Here is a 23,055-nt window from a genome sequence, read left to right on the forward strand (position 1 = left end):
GCTGTCCTCCCCTCCGGTCCACCTCCCCAGTCGCTCAGATCGCGCGTCGTGACCTCGCCGCCCACCCCCTCCTCTGCCCGTGGAATCCATCCTCCCCGAGCTGCCAGCGTCTTATCATTGAATGCAATCTCGACCCCAACACTGTCCTGCGTGAGACCCCCTTGCTCCACACGGCTTCCACCACCAACCCACACTCCTTGGCGGCCCAGGGCGCCCTGGGCAAGCCAGCACCTCCCTGACTCCCGGCTACTAATGCTCGTCCCCTTGACTTTCACCCTTTGCCACGTCTACGCCTGACGGTGGCCCACAAAGGGGCTTCCTCTCCTTCCTCTGTGCCTGTGCTGACCTGCCAGCCCGGCTAATCCTCCTCCCTGGAGGCTCAGCTCCGGTGACAGCCGTGACACGGCTGTCCACACGCACACGTGGAACGTGGTGTTCCCGCATCGCCTGTGCCCGTGTTTCCCCGCACATCTAGAGGGCGAGGCCTGACCCTCACCCAGCCCCACTCCCCAGCAGTGAGTGCAGGGCCCGGCTCAGAACACATCTGAACGTTGAATGAACAGAGGATGAATAGTTTGCAAATACCATTCTCGTCCTGCTTGACTGGACCTGCAGAAGTTATTTATTCATCTGTGCTCTTCGGAGACTACTGGAAAATATGATTTTGTGTCCAGATCCCCAAATGGAGAGAGACTTGGCGGTGACTCCTTTTTTCCAGTTTCTGTAAACAGCCACTGAAATCGGTCCACAAGTTTGCACCCTACGGCCCCAGCGCTGGGAGAGGTCACTGCCGTATTTCCCCCTCAGTTTGTTCTGCACAGAACGAGACTCAGGGACTCATTTTTAACTTGTTCCATTTTTCTTCCTTCTCTGGATCCTCTCTTAAATGGCTCTCCAGGGACCTGAGATCACAGGCTGACATTTTTAGCCTGACCAGTCCAGTTCGCCTGTGTCTCGGGGGCCACTGATACACCCTAAAGAGCATATCAATGATTAGCTCCAGACGCAGCCAGCTGGGGCTGTCAGCGCCCACCATCTGGTTTCTCCCCTAAAATGTCTGGAGAAGTTTGCGGCTTTGCCTCTAGATCCAGAGGAGGTGACATGGCTCCTGCAGAGAACTGGCTCCAGGCAGGTCTCCCCTTGGAGCGGGAGCAAAGCCCCGGTCACAGTGTCGCAGGCCCACCTGTGGGGCGGCTGGGGGTCTGAACGTGGGGGTGTGATAACTGGGAAGGTCGTGGATGGGCCAGTCCTGACCCAGGTAGATACACACCGGCCCTCCTGAAGCCAGGATTGTGAGGCCGGAGCAGAGCCGGGAGCAGGTCCTTGTAGATAAACGGTCAGCTTTTCTCACCAGGGCTCTGCAGGGAACCAAGCCCTGCAGAAAACTGAGTGACTGTTTCCTCAGTTCTCCCAAAGATGCTAAATAGCTGGTCCCACTCTAAATACAGAGGAGAAAGACATTCAGTACATGCAGTGGACACCTTAGGGCATCTCCTGGAATCTCCTTTGACAAGGGCTGACTTCAAGCCATTTTCCTCGTACCAAGTGTCCCCCGATGGGTCATCTCCCCTACTCCAACGGCAGAGTCTTCCGCGTGCCTATCCCTGTATATTATTTAGAAAGAATGTATTTCCAAATCACCAGGAAAGTGTCTACTGATGACCCAGATGCTGAAGACGCCAGTGTCCCAATGGTCAGGGTTCCTTCAGGTCGGGGGTCAGAGAGACTTTCTGTTTTGCTCTCCGTCCCTGTAATCCTTGCCTTAAAGGCAGGAGGAGACAGGGGTACACAGAGCACGGAGGTGCTGTTTCTTCAAACAACAATTTATAATTGTAATGTCATAAGGCTCATTATAGACAATATCAAAACAGGGGAAATAGAGAAAATAACCAATAATTCTTTGTCTTATTAGCTAAAGGTGTCAGCCATGGTCACATTTCCTGAGTGCAGGCGTGCGTACACACTTTTCCTTTTGTAGCTGAGACACCTTTATGCACAAACACACATATTCACATACATTCTGATTCCTGCTTGTTATTATTGTTTGCTTATCATATTATAGTAGTCATTTTCCCATGTCACTAAAAATTCTTCCTGAACATCGTTTTCAGAGGGTATTATGGTCCATCGTATGGCTGGGTTAAGCCATTTGCCTATATTTGGACACTTACATGGTTTCCAATAAATATACTTTCCAAGTCCCCAAGTGGATCCGCAGACGCAGGCTCCTTCCCCTGGCCTTTGGCGCCTGTCCCCAGAGAGACTAAGCCAAACCCCATGATAAACAGAGCCACTGACACACTTCCCCGCTGAGACTCTCGCCAGATGGGCAAGACCGACTAGGGAAGGGGAGAAAAGACTCCCTGATGGCTAATCCCGGGACAGGGACACGCGAGGCCACCTGTGCTCCTTCTTGAGGCTCAAATTCCTGATGTTGGTACGTCTGCCAAGCAGGGCAGCCCTCCGCCCCCCCAGGACCAGTCACCTGCGTGCACCGTGGCAGAACTGGCGTGCCCGGCCTTCCTCGGACTTGGGAGGAAAGAGTTGTTCCTACTGACAGAGAGAATCAAGTCTCCAGCCTGGGAAATTTCAGGTGTGGGCAGGATGTCAAGGAGGGGAGGGCACTGGTCCATCCTCTTGCTTCCGAGGCCCTGCCCCAAAGGCGCCCCAATGTACCAAGTCCTCCTGGTACCGGTTCCCTCCCCCAGAAAAGCAGAGGAAGGGTGTCTCGGCTCAGCTGACCCAGGTGAGCTCTCAGCTGCCGTCCTGGGACATCCGCCCACGAGCCCCAGCTGTCCAGGCTCCAAAGGGGAACCTCACGCTTGCCGGCCTGTCCGGTCTTGTGGGTTCCTGCAGGCGCCGTCTGATTTCCCCTCCCGTCAGCCTTGCAGTGTAGGGATAGACAGGCTTTAACCTGCTTGACAGACAAAGGAGCTGGGGCTGAGGAGGTCACCCAGCTGGTGGCCAGGGACGCTCTCGAACACCTCCTTTTGACTTCATGTTCACAGAAAAAGAGTCTGTCTCTCAGCCTCCTTTCTGAGCACCCCCTTGAGTGGCGGATGCCTGCCGTGCACCAGCCTGGGGCAGGTGCTACGCCTGGAAGCCCTCTGCGCTCTGGGGCGGGAGCTGGCCCGGCCCACCCTGCCCTCGGTGGTCCCAGGATGGCTTCTCCCTGATGCAGACCCAGGGCTCGCTCACCCAGCCTGCGGCCCCGGAATCGCCACCCCGCACCCCCTCCACCCCAGGTCCTGCAGCCGCTGCGGTGGAGGCCGTGGTCTCTCCACTCGCCCCCTCCCGGGACGCTGGGTCACTAAGGGTCTTTGTGGATCACAGGAGCCCTTACTATTTAGGGCATTTATTGCTCGTCACAAATGGGAATAAACAGAGGGAAGCAAACGGCCCACACGGGAAGTGCAGTCACTCGGGATCCGGCACGGGGACCCTTCCACATGGGGCTGCCGAGCTGGAGGTGTGGCCGCTGGGAGCCAAGCGTGAGTCACACAGACGCCCCAGACCTATCGGGAAGAATGAACTGGCTCACTAGTAATTTTACATTGATCACACGTGGAAATCATTTTCAGATGGGCTCCAAACATGTATTTTTTATTTAAAAAACACAGGATTTATTAGGAAATCATGTCATCAACCCTTCCTGCGTGTGTCCCGAATGCATATCTTCACAGAGGGAAGTCTGACGTGGCGTTGGGTGTGTGTGCACATGTGTGCGTGCACACGTGAGCATATTCTTGGGACGCTGGGAAACAGAAGGATGTGATGGGTTCAAGGTCAAGTTCAGTCAGTGCTTATACATTCAATCTGCAGGGTTAGTGACTCAGCCCCTTCTAATTCAAGGGCACTGAAACTTCAACAAACACATTATTAAAATTCATTTCACTTGTTTCTTTTTCCTTTGTATTAACGTGGCTACTAGACCATTTAAAATTGCTGGTATAACTCCCATGATGTTTCCATTGGGTGGGGCTGGTCTAATACGGTGTTCCATTGATGGAACGAAAGAATTTTCAGTTCTTTATCGAATCTTTATCCTTTAGAAATTAAAGCAAGAGAAGATAAACACGGTACGTACAATAGGATTTTGTTCAGTATAACCCCCCATCATTGTATAATAAAGAGCAAGGTCTCTTTTAATTATCTTCCCATTTTTCGTTGAGATAGAATTCACATACCATGAACTTCAACGTTTCAGAGTGTGCAGTTCAGTGGTTTTTTTAGTAATTCACAAAGTTGTGCCACCAGTTCTACTATCTAATTCCAGGATGTTTCCATCTGCTGCAAAGTACACCCCGCACCCACGAGCAGCTCCCCCCCAGGTCCCGCCCCCGCCCCCCCAGACGCTGGCGACCGCTCATCTGCCTTCTGTCTCTCTGGGTGCGCCTGTGCTGGCATCTCATGTGCGTGGAACCGTACAGCACGGGGCCTTTGGGCTCTGCTCCTTCTACGTATCGTGCTTTCAAGGTTCATCCCCGTTGGAGCGTGGTACTTCATCAGCATTATGGCTGAATAATATTAATTTTTATGGTTACACCACAGCAGCTGATGGGTATCCGGGTTGTTTCCGCATTTTGCCCGTTATGAATAATGCTGCGGTGAACATGCGTGTGTAAGTTTTTGTGTGGACACGTTTTCACTTACCTTGGGTATATATATGACCTAGGGGTGGAACTGCTGGCTCATAGGGTAACTGTGTTCAGCTGTTTCAGGAACCGCCAGGCTTTTCCAAGGCGGCTGCACCATCTTACATTCCCGCCAGCAGTGTATGAAAGTTCCAGTTTCTCCACATCCTCGCTGACACCAGCTATTATCTGACTTTTTTTTTTTTTTTAATCATAGCCACCCTAGTTGGTGTGAGGTGTATATCTCACTGGGGTCTTGCTAACCTCAGAGGACACGGGTTTATTTCATGAAATAATGTGGCGATTTCCTCAAATCCCTTCCGTCGTCCTAACCCTCCTTCTCCAGACCTGCCGTATTTATTCTTGTGGTTTCACTGTTGCTTGCACACCTGCCACTCCCAGATGTGCGTCTCAAGCGCAGGTCTCTCTCCTGAGCCGTCGGTCTTAACTAAAGCCAGCTCCTTGGGCATTTAACCGTCATCCCGGCCCAAACCGCCGTCACCCCACTTCCCACCCGCCTTCCCTCCACCCTCCTCGTCATGGTTTTAAAGCATCACCATCTCTCCTGTCAACCGAGCTGGAAGTCCTGGGGGCTTTCCCCACTTAACCAAATCTTATGAACTGTCCCCCAGAAATGAGCATAGAATTCACCTCAAGGCGGGCACTGTCAGCCTCGGTCTGGGATCCCATCACGTCCTGCCAGAGCTGTCTCTCCAAATACAACCTGACCGTCCGTCACTTTCCTGCCTAAAAGTGTGTGTTTCCGTTGCCCATCATGTGAGGCCCAGGCGTGAACTCTGGCGTCTGGAGTGATCTGGCCCCAGGGCAAGGTTCTGGTCTCAGCCCCTCCACCCCGTGCCCAACAAGTCCCGTGCTTTGCCCATTTTGACCCTCGCCCTGAGAGAGTCCTTGCGTGTCTCCTGTCCCAGTTGAGCCCTCTGAAGGAGGCCCCCTGGGATGACGCTTCAGTCCCATGTCCTCCTGGCCCGGCCTCCACTGCATAGACACAGGGTCCTGTACTGGGGGGGGGGGGGCTTGGCCTCCCTGATGTAAGGGTTTGACATCCTCCTTCGCTGCCTCCCCCCACTAGACTTTTTTCTTTTTAATATTTATTTGGTTGCACCGGGTCTTAGTTGCAGCAGGTGGGCTCCTTAGCTGCGGCTCGTGGGCTCCTTAGTTGCGGCTCGTGGGCTCCTTAGCTGCGGCCCGCCACCTCCTTAGTTGCAGCGCATGGGCGCCTTAGTTGTGGCATGTGAACTCTTAGTTGCGGCATGTCGGATCTAGTTCCCTGACCGGGAATCGAACCTGGGCCCCCTGCACTGGGAGTGCGGAGTCTTACCCACTGCACCACCAGGGAAGTCCCCCCGCCCCCACAGCTAGATCTCGACTTCTCTCCCTGCAGTGGAAGGACTAGACCCACCTCCCAGCTGTCCTGGGGCTTAAAGGCTCAGCTCACTGCTCAGGCTGGTCCCCGGCTCTGACCCTCCCCCACCAGCGTGTCTCAAACGGGAAGACCCAGCCTTTTCACTCTACTACAAGGGGGTCCCAGCTCCCTTGCAGCTCCCTGACCTCGACTGCGGGAAGGGAGCTGCCTCTGGGAGTCGTGACGACCCCGCAGCATGAAAGAGGGAACTTTCCAGAACAACCTGCAGGTGCCCAAGGCCTGGGAGATAGAGGCTCGGGTGCGGCATTTTCCTGGGGTACAACCTGCAGGAAGAGTCAGCAGCGGGGGAGGTGGCACTGGAGCCAGCAGTCCCTCATCCCCGTGGTCCCGTCCGTCCAGAGGCATCGGGAGACCCCTCACGGTGGCTAGGTGCCCAGGATGGCACAGGGGGCCTGGAACGTGGGGGGTTCCTGAGGCCAGCAGGGCTGTCGTCCGTTCTGCCCTGTCCTGCGGGCGTGGGGGTCTGCGAGGCACACCCACCAGACCTGAGGCCCAGAGGGAGTGCGAACTTGGAAACAGCGGAACCAGGATCCACAAAGTTCTGGTCAGACTGGGATGACGGGCTCAGTATGACAGGTGGAGGGGACCTTGTTCCGTGGGACCCTGGGGGTGGAGCCAGAGGGCTTCCTGCCATAGAGTCAGCTTCAAAAAAAAAAAAAAAGGCTTGGCTTCCTCAGGAAGAACTGAGCTCTCAGTCCCTGGAACCTACATGGTAGGGACATCATAGGTAGGGTTGAAATATTTCATTCCATCCCAGCAAACATTTGTTACATGCAAAGCACTGGGCCAGGCCAGATGCCGGGGACAGAAATAAGGGGCCGGTCCTGCCCTCAAGCCGCTCACCATCTAGTCCCAGGACAGCGCAGAGAGGGCTACAGGGCAGCCACCCGGGAGGGGCTCCCGGCCCAGGGCCTGGGCTGCATGTTGATGGTCCATTCCGAGGAATTAACTATTATTAACCTTTTAGGTAAGAGAACAGTGTCGTAGCTCTCTTTCTCAAAAGTTGCCATCTTTTAGAGATACACACTGATTTGTTTGTGCATGAAGCGATATACCTGGGATTTGCCCTGAAATAATGTGAGGGTGAGAGAAACACAGGGGGGCAGACAGTGATGACTGAGCTGCCAGGAGGTCATTGTGCTCTAGTTTTATGAACCGTTGAAGTTTCCCCAAATACAAAGTTAAAAAGAAGGAGGAGGGGACTTCCCTGGCGGTCCAGTGGTTAAGAATCCACCTTCCAATGCAGGGAACGCGGGTTCCATCCCTGGTCAGGGGAACTAAGATCCCACGGCCCGCAACTACTGAGCCCGCGTGCCGCAACCAAAGAGGCCGTGTGCCGCAACAAAGATCCCGAGTGTCGCAACTGAGACCTGATGCAGCCAAATAAATAAAAACAAATATTAAAAAAATTTTTTAATTAAAAAAAAAAGAAGAATGAGGCAGAGGAGGAGAAGTTGGGGGGAGGAGGACAGTCAGGCAGGCGGGGGGGGGACAGGACACTGGGCGGCATGAACAGCACCTCGAAGGCAGCCAGGCCGTGTGTCCTGCACGGTGACCGGAGTGCGGGCAGGAGGGGGCGGGGCACAGCCGCGGGCAGCGGCCACGTCACGAGGACCTGTGGGCCTGCTCAGGGGTCTGGGGCTCATCCCAAAAGCCCGGCCCCACTGACCAGGTGACATTTCCGAGAGATGGCCCCGGCTGCAGGTGCAGGTGGCTTGGAGAGGGCAGTGAGGCGGGCAGGGGACCAGCTTGGCCCCAGCACAGCGGTGCCGAGGGTGCTGAGGTGTCAGGAAGGCAGGTGAGGGAGCAGGGAGGTGGGGCTGCCGTCCCAGGTCCGCTCCGGGGACGTGGCGCCTGCCGCTGCCTCCTCCCTCCTCTTTCCCTATTCGGCCCGACACTGGCTCCAGATTCCTCAGGACCCAGAGCAGAACTGAAGTGTGAGGCCCCTCGTCCAGGAATTAAGCCTTTCAAGATGGTGACTTGAAGCCTGAAGCCGAGCTCGGGGCCTGGGGCAGAGCAGAGTCCAGGCCTCCGTCCAGAACAGGCGGGAGGAGCTGTGGGAGAGCCAGGCCCCCTCTCACAGCTGGGCAAGAGGACGGCGTGTCCCTCCTGCCACCCCGGGACCTCAGTGGGACCCAGGGACGTTACAATTACCTTTCAAAATACTATGTAAAATTGAGTTGCCACAGAAAGGTGGAATATGAACCCTAGATAACTGGGACAAAGCAATGTCAAAATCGAAGGAAACGATAGCTCATAATAATTATAAGCACTAAAATTGAGACAAGCTACTTAAAAATTATTAAACTGCTCAGCTCACTCCCTGGGTCCCACTGAGGTCCCAGGGGTGGCAGGAGGGACAGGAGGCAACGCTCACATCTAAGCGGCCCTTTACAGCCTTCTCCAGACTCACTGGCTTGCGTCTGCCTGGGACGAATTGCAGGCGCTCAGCGCAGCCGAGCCCGGCGGACAGCAGAGGGCCAAAGCGACTTGTTTGTTTCTGCCGTGTGCTTTCCCAGTTTCTCCAAAAATGGGGTTTGCTACAAGCTTCCTACCCTGAGTCACCAGACCCAGCGGCCAAAGACAGGTCCCTGAGGCCCACAGAGACACTGCCGCTGAGCCTTCGGGGCAGAGGAGATCCACCAGACACCCTTCCTTCTGCCCTGGAGGTGTGTCCTTCCAGCCTCACACCGCCCGCGAGGGTCTGGCCAGGGCAGGCCCAGTGCAGCCGCGACCCACCCCTGACCTGGCGGCCCCTTCCCCGCAGGGAAATGCCGGTGACCGCAGACAGACCCCTCCCTTCTTTGGGTGGCTTTTGGAGCTCGTAGGAGGGGGCAAGGGCCCCAGAGTCTCCCCTGTCCCCGCCGGCAGGTGTCCTTCCCCTGGTCAGCACTTCACGTCTCTTTCACACGAAGTCTTTGCCCTCGAGGACCTCAGGCTGCCAAGGGGCAGAGTTTGGTGAGGTGTTCGGTGCAGGGGCTGGACCACCGAGTCTCCACATCACCTGCTTCCCAGAAGACGCTGGCCTCCTTCCCTCCACGCACAGGGCAAAGCGGACACAGAGGCGGCCTGGCCTCGCGCTGGACGCCAGCAGAAAGTGCCCCGTGTCCCTGGTTCACAAAGCACCCCCATCCCAGGAGGTAAAGATGAACTGTTTACACTGGGTGGGAGGCAGCGCCTGAGCCCCCCTGCCCTCTGAGCAGCCCTCATATTTATCACTGCGCTGACCTCATAGTTGCTGGAACAAGGCCGGGCAAGGGTCAGGCTCCGTGGTGGGTCCTGGCACGGCGCCGCTGGGCTGCGTGATGGGGAATCAACGCCCATCTCTGTCCCTATCCGTCCCTCCTAGCTGCTGCTGACCTGAGGGGCTTTGGTTTTTTGTTTTGTTTTTCGTTTTCCTTTTTTTTTGCTATGAAACTGAAATATCTAAAGACAATTTTCTTTCCTTTTCTTTTTCTGCAACAACTTTTTTTTTTCTTATCATAAAAGTAATCCAGACATTAGATAACTCAGACATTAGTTTGGGGGAAAAGTTAGATTGCTACCTCCTAACATACTCCAAAATAAATCCCAGCTGATTTAAAGATCTAAGCTAAGATCCCTCAAGGTTCAAAATTAGGGTAAGAATTTACCAGGAAAAAGGAGGAAAAGCTTTCCAAGCAGTGAGAACATCATCGCAAAAGCCCACAGTCTGGGTCCCTCGAAGGCGAAGGCAAAGGTGGGGCTGGTGGGAAGGAATGCAAGTTGGGGTGAGGTCTTGGGAGTCAAGGCTTACCCTGGGGGACTGGGGAGCCACCAGAAGGTTTCAGGGAAGGGAGTGAGTTGGCAGGTCTGTACTCCAGAAAGGTCCCGATGCTGCGGTGGGAAGAGTGTCCCGGCAGAGAGCAGGCCAGTGAGAAGGTCTGCAGTGACCCAGGTGAGAGGTGACAGGGCCTGGGCCAGAGGAGCACTGGTGAGGATGGAGAAGGTAGCGTGGAGGATGAATCTCTTGGGAAGGGGAGCAGGGATGAGTGAGGCAGAGGGGTCCACGCCGCCCCCCACATGCTACACCACCCCTTCTCATCAGGATGGATTTGGGGACCCACCCACCAAGATGGAGCAGGTGTGGTGGCGGGGAGAGAAGAGGAGTTTTGGGGGTGCATTGGGGCTCGTAAGCTGAGATGTTCATTACACAGTTGGTTACTAGGGTCCGAACCTCCGTAGGGGGTTCTGGCCCGGAAGTACAGCTTCAAGAGACACCAGGACATAGAACCCAACTGATGCCATCAGAGTGGATGAGGTGACCCAGGGAGAGTCTAAAAGAGCAAATGAAAGAGGCTTCAAGGAAAACCTTGAAAAGACCCACGTTTAAGGGGCAGGCAGAGGAGGACGGCCTGGGGACTGAGAAGGAGCTGCCAGAGGGCCAGGAGGTGGCTCGAGGGGGGAGGGGAGGGCTGGTCCACAGTGTCACATGTTTTCCAAGCAACTAAGCAAGATAAGGAATAAAAGACCTAAATCCAATTTAGCAACAAGGTCAGCGATGATCTGGGTGAGACATTTCCGTGGAATGTTGGGGGTTGAGGCGAAACTGTGTTGGATCCAGAGATGAACAGGGATTTAAAAAGAACTCTTTGGGGGAGGCTGGGGTAAAAAGATAGAGACAGAGGGCACCTGGGCGGGGCGGTGGGCTGGAGGCAGGGTCTGGTCGTCCCGGTGCTGGGAGAGGTGTGAGCACTTTTACAAGGCGATGGGAGGGGGCCGGGAAGGGGAAGAGGTTAGGGTTCTGGGAGGCGGAGGTGCAGGGCGTGGGGCTGGGAGCCAGAGCCCCAGGCACGGGAGCCCTGGACAGGAGGAGGGAGGATTCCCGCAGTTGGTTTCTGTTTATTCCGGGGACGTTCGTGGAGGAGGCGGTCTGCTGAGACTGGGGGTGGGGCGGGTCAGGGGCAAGGAGCGCAGGAGGGGCTGTAGACTGGTACATGCGCTCAATGAGGACGCCTGACTTTGCCGGGAGCTCCTGTGCGCTGGGCACTGTTAGAGCTCCATGAAACTTTGTTGAAGCCACTGGACAGCCCGGGAAGGACTGTGGTCCCGAAGTTCACAGGAAAGCAAAGGCTGGACCCGGGCATTCTGCCGTCAGAGCTGGGGCTCAGGAGGCGGTGTGTCTAGCAGTCTCGGTGCGGAGCAGCACAGACACGCAGTGGGCGAGAGTCAGGCCGGGGCTTGCATGGTGGCTGTGACCACGGTTGAGGATTTTGTAAGGATGTGATTGACACACTCGGTACAAGGAGGGTTGGGTGGTGAAGCAGTCCAGGCAGCTGGTGTAGAGAAGCCAGAACCTGGGTTTCGCTCCAGGGATGCTGTTTCTGGGTACAGACCCCAAAGGATTGAAAGCAAGGGGACTTCCCTGGCGGTCCAGTGCTTAAGGCTGTGCCTTCCCATGCAGGGGACGCAGGTTCGATCCCTGGTCGGGTAACTAAGATCCCACATGCCGCGGGGCAGCTAAGCCCACACCCTGCAACTAATGAGCCCGCGCTCTAGAACCCGTAGGTCACAATTAGAAGTCTGTGCGCCACAACAAAGAGCCCACGCGACACAACCAAAAATCCCGCGTGCCGCAACTAAGACCCGACACAGCCAAATGAATAAATAAGTAAATAATTAATTTAAAAGAAAAAGGAAAAAAATGCACAACCTAAAAGTTGAGGACTATTTTTTAAAATAAATAAATAATGAAGTATGTGAAAAGGATTTTTTAAAAAAAGGATTGAAAGCGGGAACTCAAGACACACCCCTGCCCAGCCACGCTTAGCAGCTGATTCACGCAGCCAAAAGGCGGAAGCAACCCAAGGGTCCATCCGAGGATGAGTGCACAGACGAGATGTGGTCTGCACATATAACGGGATGTTAGCCTTAAAAGGAAGAAATTCTGAATTCGAGCTTTTCGGGGGTCCCTGTCCGGCAGGTGATCCCTCCATTTAGCAGGACCTCATCTCACTCTCACCCACGCACCTTCCCCAGCAACAAGAGGGTCCGCGGTGATCGGGGTGAGAACTGAGTAGTCAGTGGGGGGCTCCAGCCTTGTCCTGAAGGACCACGTTCCAGGTGGTGGCCCAGAGGGAAGCCGCTGGAAAGCAGCCAGAAACTAGCCCATGGGTGCTAGTCTTGGGGGTCAGGTCTCGGCCTGAAGGCAACCGGTCTCTGGTTTGGAGAAGCAAACGCAGCCTCTGCCCGGCTGCTCCGTCCTTTGGGATAAAGCGGTAGAGGTGGAGGGTGAAGCCATAAAAGTGGAATCAAGTGGCTGTCAGGGGCCCCCGCCCCGAGCCTCCCACCTAGGTCCCCAGGGCCGCCTCCCTGTTTACCGCTTTCCTTCAAGGGCCATCCTGGGGGGCAGGCCCTGGTGCTGGCCGGCTGGTCTTGCTGCCTCTCAGCTCCCACCTCCCTCCCCAGCTCTGGGCATCCTCGAGGCTGGGAGCCTAAGCAGACTCCCCGAGGGCCTCTGGGCCCCGGCTGGGGCTTGGCCTCCTCAGGAGAGGCTGTGGGGAACGTAGAAGTGGCCCCCGCTGGCCCTGCTGGAAGGCAGAGCCTGCGCCGTCTTTCCAGGGGACGCGGGGTCACCTGCATCCTCCCCCAGCCCGGTGCAGAGCTGTCCCTCTGTGTGTGCCAACGACCGGGCACCCAGGGGACGAACGTCAGGTGTGCTCCACGTGCCTTGCCAGGAGCTCCTGGCGGCGGTGGCACCCACTCCTCGGACGGCAGGAAGGGCAGTGAAGAGCCCAGGAGATCTGAGCTTGGCCTCCAGCCTCTCACTCCCCCGATACGCCGTCCGCAGAGCCAGGAAAACGTTAGCACTGGCCGCCGGCCCACGTGCTCCCCTTCCACACACTGTCCAACGGCGGTGGGTTTTCCGTGTTTGTTTCCAAGATACTCTGACGATGTGATAAAGGCGTGTAGGGACAGCGAAAGGCAGCCCGTGAGACACCAGGGAAGGTCATCGCGGGTGAGGCCCTCACCCCCACGTCCCCAAGCTTCCTCCTGCTAAGCCCGGAGCTCAGCTCCCTCTGCCTGCTTGGATGGATGGATGGATGGACAGTCAGGAGTAACGGGAGGGCCGGCTCAAGGCAAGCCCTCAGCACAGCGTTTCAGTGAAACCCAGGACAGTGGGCTGTGGAGAAAACGGTTCAGACCCCAGAACTGGAGGCCCAGCCTCCTCGGGGGTAGCTGTGCGGCCTTGGGTTTCAGTTTCTTCCTGTGTGAAATGGGGACGATGACAGCCCTGCAGAGCATCGCACTGGGGCTGAGCGTTCCGGGAGGGGCGGGGGCCGCGGTGCCCGCTCCAGACGCGGCCAAAGCTGGGAAATGACCGGTTTCCTCACTGGGCAGGACAGTGGGTGCCTCGCCGTCCCTGGTGTGCGGTCCCCAGGATGGCTGGAGCCTGGGTGTCAGGGGTGGCTCCTCTTAACCTCTTGACCTTGGCCCCTGGGCTCAGGGCCCACCAGGCACACACGTCCCCGGGCGTCCTGAGCAGGCAGGAGGCTTTCTTTTGGGGGTCGAGGGGCACAGCCTCCAGCACAGCTTGTTGTGTTCGCGGGTGCAGACTGGCGCTAACCCTATCCACCCATGGGGCTCCAGACTGGGAGCACGGAGGGCCCTGAGCGTGTCCTCGCCTGGCATGGCCGTCGTCCCGACAGGCACTGCCCACTTGCAGGCCTTGTGTTGGGAGCTGCAGAGCTGGGAGCAGCGTCCTGGGCCTCAGAGAGTGCGAGAAGCCACGGTGCTGCCCTCACAGTGAGGGGCCCAGACCCCAGCCCAGCAATGGGAATTCCACTCCCAGCCCCCGTTCTCAGGGGACTAACCAGACACCAGTTATGGGCAGGAGCTTAGTGTCTGTATGAGCCCTGAACACCCCAAAAAGTATGTTTCCGGGAATGTTAACCAAGGGGTGTCAAAGTCCTATGCCCCCTCCTTCCGTGCCCCCTCCCCCTCCCCCAGCTCCAAGCCGCCCTCTGGGTCTCAGTTTCCTGCAAGCTGCCTGCAAAGCCAATGAACGCCCATGCAACTATAGGCAGAATTTTCCCGACAGCCCTGGAGGGAACCGGTAGCCTTCTAGGGGATGATCAGTTGTTACAGACCTGCAGCTCAGTCCAGTGAGCTGGCCTAAGCCTCAGTAGAGGCTCCTGCCCGCGAACCACCAAGGGAAACGGGCACCGCCGTCCCTCCCAGGACTGCCAGCCCCAGGAATACCGCTTCCCCCCAAAGGCAATGGACTCTGCTGAAACTTCTTGTTGGGAGAATCTAGACTCTTTCTTCTTGGTGGAAAACAGTGAGAGAGCTGGCCCTCCGTGCAGCAGGAGGCTGGAGGGAGTGAGCTCTCCGGGCCCCCGTGAACCCTGGCCCTGCCCCTGTGCTGCCCTCACGCCCGCCAGCCCTGTAAGGGAGCTGCCCTCCCAGGGGAACTTTGGGCGCCCCCAGCCCATGGCCGTCTCCTCCCTGCCCTCCCTTGTAGACAGACGGCCCTGACAGCTGCTGTGCCTGACATCAGAGGTCACCAGGTGCCTGGAGAGAGTGGGCGCCAGGGCCCCAGCCCTCAGCCAGCCGGCTTCAGGGGAGAAGCAGGGGGTTGCGAGCTGGGCTGTGAGACACGGAGGGGCTGGTGGGGAGTGCAGGTGCAGGACAGGAAGGAGAGGTGTTTGGGGGGGCGCTCTGAGCACGGGAGCAGGACACGCCCCCTGATGCTTTCCCGGGAAATGGAACCTTGACCAGGGAGGAAAAAGAAAGCAGCCCCAGCCAGGGGACATGCTGTCTTCTAAGGGGCTCCGCTCCACACCCTTGAGGCTGTCAGCGCCCCCAGAACTGCAGTGAAGTCTGGGGAGAGAGTTCTGGCAGCGCGTTCCTGCCCGCAGCCCGGATGCACCGGACACAGACCTTCAGGGGCTTCGCCACGCAGCCCTGGGGACACAGAACCATCTGGATGGGCATCACCCTGCTCTTGCCCTGGGGAAGGAGCAAATGCACCTAAACTCCAGGCGGTGGCCACACCCCTGCCCCTTGGCTCCGCCCCTCGGCTCCGCCCCCTCCCAGGCTAGCGGGTCTGCTCTGCACTCCCTCCCCTTCTGAGGCGTTTCCCAGGCTCCACCTGCCCTCTGGGGGCCTGCGACCCCTCCTTGCAGATGCCTTGGGCCAGGATTACTCTTCCTCGGATGATGGGTCACAGGAAGGACAGAGAGGACCTGGTGGCAGTCAGCGTGAGCTCGCAGGGCACCGCTGGGCCGGGGGCTCAGTGCAGCACAGCAGGCGGGGAGGGGGTCCTCATTTTCAGGGACTTCCTGACAGGCACGCACTTCCTTTCCTCTCCTGCTTCGGCACTGGAAGTGGGAAATGCTCTCCCCTGTCCAATCAGACGAGACTTCCCCGGGAAGTGGTGCAAGGCCCAAGGTGGGGAAAGACACTGCATCCTGCCGTCCACACCCGCCAAAGACGCGTCACCTGGGTCCTGACCACGTGAAGGTACAGAGCAAAGTCATGAGGCCAAAAGGGCTGGAGGAGCTGGGGGCCAGGAGCTGCTTCCTCCCCTGACCCTGACCCTGACCCTGGACTCACGGCAGGTCCCTGCCACTGTCACAGGTCCTTAGAGATTTTCCGAGGTCACCCTTTCCACTCCCCTGCGTCCACGAGGAAGTCCCTAACCACGCCTGTGGCCGCCCCTGACCCGAAAGCTTTTCCCAAAGGAAGAGGGTAACTCTGCTTAGTGTCATCCAGAGGCCTCAGACCTTTGCTCCATGGAGGTCCCTAGTTCAACTCGACCTAAACCCTCTTCGTCGAGGGACCTAGAGACAGGAACACAGAGTCACCCCCAGAGGTCACCAGGATGCAGCCCCAGTTCCAGCAGCAGAAGTCGGCCTGGCGTCCGCATCACGCAAGCAAGGAGGCAGCGTGCTCTGTGCCGAGAAGCTCGGCTCCGCGGAAGCCCGGCCCTGGGACGACGCTGGGCTGCTTCTCCTTTTAAGGCAACGTCTGAGCTCTCGGCCCCAGCCCCACTCATTCCTGGCTATTTGGAGGCAACGATGATTACTCAGCGCCACCCCGCACCCCCCCACCCCCGGCCTGTTTTTCATTAGGTTCTTTTTAAAGGGATGGCGCCCCCCCTGTAGAGCAGACACGTGGCCCATCCCAGCCCGCTAGGAGCCGGTGCGGGGAGCGCGTGAGGTCGGGGGAGAATCCCGGTGAAGACAACGCGGGGGCAGAGAGAGGGCTAGGATGTTGGAAAACAGTCCGGAGAGGCTGGGTGCGGGCCGTGCAGGTTCTGCGGGCAGCAGGGGGTGGTGCCTTTGCCCATCCCCCCCCCGCCCCACGGGGGCGCCAGTGAGACAGGTCTGAAGTTGGGTTCTCGCGAACGCTGGCTGAAGCTGGCTAAGCTATCATCCCTCTGGATCCCCAGTTTCCCTCCAAGCCAGGCCTGCGAGCGGCATGGGAGCTCTGCAGAGGGCAGCGGGACCGTGTGCCCTGGGCACGGCCGGGCGCCTGACCTCCGTCTGGGGGATGGGCCACGGCCCCAGCTCCCCCGCAGCTCCTCGAGGGGACGGCATCTGTGATGGAACCACTCTGAACCCGGGGGGAGGGGGGGCTCCCTGGCCAGACGGTGGGTGGGTTCTTACAAACGTCCTAAAAGGGCTGAGCCACCGGGCCCCTCACTGGCCTCGTATCTGCAAGTTCCTCTCTCCCTTTCGAATCAAGGCACGGTCGCCACCCCTCCTGGCCCAGCCCTGGAAGGTGCTCTGAAGGGTCACCCCGGTTCTGGGAGCTGGAGTGAGTGGGAGAGGGCTCTGTGCCCCACGAGCCCCGAGCTGGGCCTGCGAGGCAGGAGGGGGAAGTGGTGCCTTGCAAGGCCCTGGCTCACCAGGCCCCGTGCCCCGCGGCTGCCTGATGGCATTCTGGCAGCGGAGCTAAATGAGCCCTGGGGCTGGTCCCCGAGGGCGTGTTTGTGGTCCAGGTGCACGCTGTTTCCATAGGGCCAACCGGCACCCCACTCCCTCCGGGACGCATGTGAGGAAGGGCCACGTGGGCCGAGTGGGCTTCTGTCCCCACAGCCACCTGGCTCCTGAGAGACAGAACACCTCCCACCGCTCGGGCCACAGCCTCCTCCTTTTAAGAGCCTTCAGAAGGACATCGGGGCGTCCCTGGGGGCCCGGCTGCCCTGGGGTCTGTCACAGTTGGACAGGGTTCAATCTAATATCTCATCTTAGGCGATTCAGCTGCTCCCGTGGCTCTCAGAATAAGGTGCGGGATTCACGCTCCAGCCTCTAGCTCCACGCAGCATCCTCGCCACGGCCCCCGCCGCTGCAGCGTCGGTCCCGCTCTCCCGAGGTCAGCTGACCTGGCGGGTCCCGGGCTCCTCACAGAGAGGGCTGGGCCTTAGCAAAGTGCTTACTAAAAAATAAGGGAAGTAATGTGGACTTTTCAAAAAGCCACATATATTTGATGCAAAGGTATGTCCTTTATTCTGTTCCGTCTACCTTCCTTCGTTATTGTTGACTCCTTCTTATTTCAACGAGATGAGGATGGTGGGCAGAATTTACAAATACTCCTAACTGATGACATAAAACATAAGCAGTCCTTTGTGGGTCCCTCCAACCTTTGTTTTCCTCTGAAAAGGTCTCGGCTGTAAAAACCCCAGGATCTGAGAATCACTGACCTACTGCTGGGAGCCAGGGCAAGGCCCTGAGGCTCCCGCCCGGAGCACAGGAGGCAAGGGGAGCCCAGCAGCCCGGAGATCAAGACAACTAATGTTGTAACGAATACTGTAAAAAATCAAATTTAACACGAAGAACGCAATACGGACAAAAATCTAAAATTTTAAACAAAGACACGACCAGTTCTAGGGAATGTTCCAGCGAGGCTCAGCAGGGTCCACCTTCCCAGTCACCCACGACAGAGGGGGGCGCTTCAGGGTCTGAGAGCCTCTGGGGAGGAAGGGCCACAGCCGTCCAGGAATTCCCTTTGGGGCCTCACGACCCTGACGTTCTGTGAGTCCGATGTCAGCTCGGTCTCTGCGCGTGACCCCAGGGCCCCACACGGCGGCCTCAACGGAGGCTGTCCGGGGGCTCCAGGCGGCTCCATACGTGACCCCACGCTGTCCCCAGGCTCATTCCTCTGCCTCCGTAGCCAGCTCTTCATGTTTATTTTTCTTTCCTGAATTCTTAGGAGGACAAGCAAGTGGAGACCAAGACAGATGCCAAGAAGGGAGAGGAAAGGGGCAGAGATGCCAGCAAAAAGCCCCTGGGCCCCAGACGGGACTCAGACCTGGGGAAGGAGCCAAAGAGGGGCGGTTTGAAGAAAAGCTTCTCAAGAGACAAGGACGAAGCTGAAAGCAAAGGCTCAGAGAGGCCCAAGGAGGAGAAGCTCATCAGGGGCCTCGAGAAGGGCCGGGTCAGGGCTGCGGTGGACAAGAAGGAGGCCGGGAAGGAGGGGCGGGCGCAGGAGGGGACGGCAGCCCCCAGGAAGGACGAGGAGAAGCAGGGCAGTGCGAGCGGAGACAAGGGGAAGAAGGGAGAGGGGAAGAAGGTAGAGGAGAAGAAGGAAGCAAGCCAGAGAGAGGGGGCCGAGAAGGCGAAGGGGCAGAGGAAGGACACGGACGCCCGGAAGGAGGGCCAGGAGGTGGAGAGAGGGAGCAGGGACAGGGGTGCCAGGCCGGAGGACGAGAAGGCCAGAAAAGAGGAGCCCCGCCGCGCAGAGGCCCCCCGCGAAGAGACCAAGAGCCCGGCGCCAGAGAGATCAGCCCCTGGAGACCCCACCGAGCCCGCCGACGGGCCCGCCCAGGCTGAGGAGGAGGCGGCCCCCAGCGTCTTTGATGAGCCCCTGGAGCGGGTGAAGAGCAACGACCCGGAGGTCACCGAGCTCAACGTGAACAACTCGGACTGCATCACCACTGAGATCCTGGTGCGCTTCGCCGAGGCGCTGGAGTTCAACACGGCCGTCAAGGTCTTCGCCTTGGCCAACACGCGGGCGGACGACCACGTGGCGTTCGCCATCGCCATCATGCTGAAGGCCAACAAGACCATCACCAGCCTGAACCTGGACTCCAACCGCATCACCGGCAAGGGCATCCTGGCCATCTTCCGGGCCCTCCTGCAGAACAGCTCGCTGACCGAGCTCCGCTTCCACAATCAGCGCCACATCTGCGGCGGCAAGACCGAGATGGAGATGGCCAAGCTGCTCAAGGAGAACACCACGCTGCTCAAGCTGGGCTACCACTTCGAGCTGGCCGGGCCCCGCATGACCGTCACCAGCCTGCTCAGCCGCAACATGGACCGGCAGCGGCAGAAGCGGCTGCAGGAGCGCCGGCAGGAGCGGGAGGCCCGCGGGGCCGAGGCGCTGCTGGAGGTGCCCCGCGCCGGGGCCCCCGCCCGGGGCTCCCCCAGACCCTCCCCGCAGTCGTCCCCCAGGGCCGCTCCCAGGACCTCCCCGGGGAAAGGGGGCGCCCCGGCCGCGCCCCCGCCCCCGCCGCCGCCCCTGGCCCCGCCGCTCCTCATGGAGAACCTGAAGAACTCGCTCTCGCCGGCCACCCAGCGGAAGATGGGCGACAAGGTCCTCCCAGCCCAGGAGAAGAACTCCCGGGACCAGCTGCTGGCCGCCATCCGCTCTAGCAACCTGAAGCAGCTCAAGAAGGTGAGTGGGTGCGCTCAGCCGCAGCGCGGCGCAGCGCGGGGCCGGGAGGGGGCTGGCTCATCCCACCGCCCTCTGCCCCAGGCTGGCCGCCTCGCCTTGCCCGCGAGGGAGTCTGGCCTTCCTCTCTGGGGGGCCCCCTTTAGCCCCTCACCCAGCAGTGAAACCCGTTTCTCCCAGAAATGGAGAAGCAGCTTCAGACCCTTCCTCCCTCCCCCCATTCCCCAAACCCAAATGGTCTTTGTTTTCCTAATTCCCTCTCAGGACCAGCCAAGTCCTACAGGTCAGTTTATCCCAAAGGTCTTTGGGAAGCACTCCGTCCCTGGAGACCCTGCTTCTCAAGGCTCGGCCTCCCTGGGTGGTAGCGTCTCGGTCCTCTGCCCGGCTGACCCCACCCCTACACGGTCACTCCTGAGACACTGCACAACCTCGACTGTAACTCCAGGGTCATTCGATGACATCCGGTTTTCACAGAAAAGGGGAAGGGCTCCCTCTGTCCACACTTTATCTCTTTGTGAGCCCAGCAGGAAAGGAAGTGAGAGGGATTCCAGAGGCCCCCGCTGGGTTCCCTCCTCTAAACCGACTCTGCTCTGCCCGGACAGGTGGAGGTGCCCAAGCTGCTGCAGTAGGACCGGGCTGCAGGCGCCATCCGCGACGCCACGCCTGCCCAGGCCCCGCTTCCCAGGGCCGCACAGACCCCGCCCGCCACGCCGGCTGACCTGCCCTGGACGTCCCTGCCCTGCCGTGGGAGAGCTGGAGGCCTGGGCCAGCTCCGGGAAGGATGCCTTCTCTCCTTGCTTTCCTTTTCTTGTCTCTGAGGCTCTCCACAAATGTCTCATACCTGGAGCTGAGGTTTCTGGACAAGAAGAGTCCTTTCAGCACGTGACCGAGAAGACAGCACGCCTGGGGCCCATGCGGCTGGCAAGCTGCCGAAGTCCTAGGATCCAGGAACGATGTCTCCCAGGGACCACGTGACCCACCCGGCCCCACTGCCCCGCTAGGGCCAGGATTCAGGCCTCTGAGGAGCCCTTGGGGCAAGGCCGCTGGGCTGCTGGCTCTCTGTGTGGGGCAAGCCTGGAAGACTGGAGGGCCAAGGGCCCAGAGAAGAGGGAGGAGGGGCTGAGGACACCCCCAAGCCCCTCGCAGCTAATCAGAGGACATGGCAGGGGCCGCGAGCCTGGGGGGAGTGGGCTCCAGACATGAGGAGAGGACAGACAGCAGCTGGACCTGAAGGTTTGATGCCAAAGCAGACACTTCCTCACTCCCACCTGCTGCTGTATAAATAGCCGTGTATCTGTTTTTCCATAAGATTTTGATAATATATACGAGCCTTTAGCTGTGCTTGGCTGTGCTCACCTCTGTGCTGTCCCGAGGGTCCCGATACTCACCTGGGCTCCCTGGAGGGCTCCAGAAACTCAGGTTCCCTGCCACGCCTCCCCAGGTTGCCACACACAAGCTCCCATCCGCAGAAAGCAGAGCATGAGGGAAAGACTCAGACCGGGGGTGGGGGGGCTCCCGCTGACCCGCTGTCCAGGCCCTGGGGTCACTGGGCAGAGCCGCCGTCGGGGTGGCAGGCAGAGGGCAGTGCAGGGCGCTGGGATGACTATGTTAGGCGCGTTCTGGATGCTCCTTCGCGACTCTTCCTAACCGCGGGCTCCAGCCATCTCCTCCCAGCAGCCCCAGGCCACTGGGGAGCAGTGCCCGCACCGTGGGTGCCCCCACGCCCTCCATCCCCGATATAGCAAAGGCAAAGGCATCTCTCTGGTTTGATCGGCTAAAGGAGCTGCACCCCTGTCGCTGTGGAACTGCCACCTGGGTGTGGGTCAGATGTAGGCTTTCTTGCAGCTTGCCGTCTGCAGGGCGGAGGTGGGGCGTCCCTGCGCCGAAGCGGGACCCCTGAGCTAGGTCTGGCCAGAAACAGAGCGCAGGCTGGTCCCGGAAGCAGAGAGCTCAGATCCCAGGGCGCACCCTGCCCCCTCCCCCCACCCACGCGCCTGTCCCCCAGAAACCCAACCAAGGCGGGGCCGGAGGAGGACACACTGCCGCCCCCAAGCTAAGCGCAGCAAGTCTGCGGGCCGAGGCTGCGGCTCTGTGAGCCGGACCAACGTCACCTCCGCGTCGCAGACAAAGCCTGGCCCAGAGAGTGTGACACGGGCCGCGACCACTCAGCTCATCAGGATCCCGAGCTCCGCCCCGAGCTGCTCCTGGTGACGCCCCCTCCCGGCACCGACAAGGGCAGGTGAAGGGGCTCAGGTGGCCTAAGCGACCCCGCCCGCCAGGGTCCGGATCTTAGAGCTCCAGCTGGACCCGTCGCTTTAGGGCGTGACACACTTAACTCAAGATTAGCCGACAAAAAATCAGCTTCTGCTGTTCCTGGGCCGCCAGGGGCACCGCCCTCCCCCTCCCCCCTCTCCGCTCCGCTGTGGCCTCCGCAGGCCGATGACGTCATCCCCTCCGAGCCTGGGGTGGGGGCGCAGCGCCACCTGGCGGACAGCGCGGCCCCGGGCCTTCTGCCGCGCAGCGTTCCGAGCCCGGAGGGTGGACAGCTGGACCTGGCGAGGCCCAACTGCTGGGAGGCCTGGGGTCGGGGTGGGGGGGGGCGATCGGGAGAGTCCTCGGGGTGCGGGTGCTCTGGGATCAGCTGAATTGAGGGGAGGGGTTGCAAGGCGGGGCAAACGACCTGACAGCTGATGGATCCGGATTCAAACCCAGGTTTCCTGCCGACTTGAGCCAGGAGGCTCCCCCAGGGCCCTCCGGCCGCCGCACTCTCTCCCCCACCCCGTCCAGGGGTCCATCTGAGACTCTGGCCCCAGGCCCTGCCCGCAGGAAAGGTGCCCCCCGCCCCCATCCCCTCCCCGTCCCCTCGCCGGGCCTGGGGGCTGTGTGTACAAGCTGGGGCCCAGGCCCTGGAGGCACCGGGCCTGCAGGGCTATTCGGCCCACTTCCTGTCGTAGGAGGCCCAGGCCGGGCGTCAGGACCAAGGCCACTCAGGTGGCTTCTGTAAGGAGCATAAGATCCGAACGCGGGTCACCCACCAAGATCACCCAGCCTGGCTAGGCGTGCGCCAGCTGCCTGCTGGGGAGGGTGGGGGAGGGGGACAGGCTGCGGGCCTGGGGAGGGTCCCCCTCAGCAGCCTTGCCCGTGCTCTACCTGCCCTACCTGGCCACGCACCTTCCCCCCACCCCTCGGCCCCCTTCTGCAGCCCTCACCCCCTCCTTTATCCCACCCGCCCTCCAGCTTTCCCCTCGCCCCACCAGCGCTCCCCTTTCCTGCTGACCCCTGGCTCCTGGCCTGACTGTATTCCAAGTACCTGGGCCCTAGCCCTCTCCCTGTCTGCCT

At 59.4% G+C, this 23,055-nt stretch overlaps 1 protein-coding gene across 1 annotated transcript in view; it reads left to right on the forward strand.

Annotated features, from left to right (window-relative positions):
• The window catches only part of LMOD1 (leiomodin 1), a 32,180-nt gene extending 11,123 nt beyond the window's left edge, over positions 1 to 21,057 (forward strand). The window contains exons 2-3 of the mRNA XM_060126250.1: positions 18,256 to 19,719; positions 20,319 to 21,057. Coding sequence (XP_059982233.1) covers positions 18,256 to 19,719; positions 20,319 to 20,345 — 1,491 coding nt within the window. The 3' untranslated portion in view covers positions 20,346 to 21,057. The remainder of the gene's footprint in view (positions 1 to 18,255; positions 19,720 to 20,318) is intronic.
• The last annotated feature ends 1,998 nt before the right edge of the window (positions 21,058 to 23,055 follow it).

The sequence above is a fragment of the Lagenorhynchus albirostris genome, chromosome 2 (genome assembly GCF_949774975.1).
Source record: "Lagenorhynchus albirostris chromosome 2, mLagAlb1.1, whole genome shotgun sequence".
Classification (NCBI taxonomy): Eukaryota; Metazoa; Chordata; class Mammalia; order Artiodactyla; family Delphinidae; genus Lagenorhynchus; species Lagenorhynchus albirostris.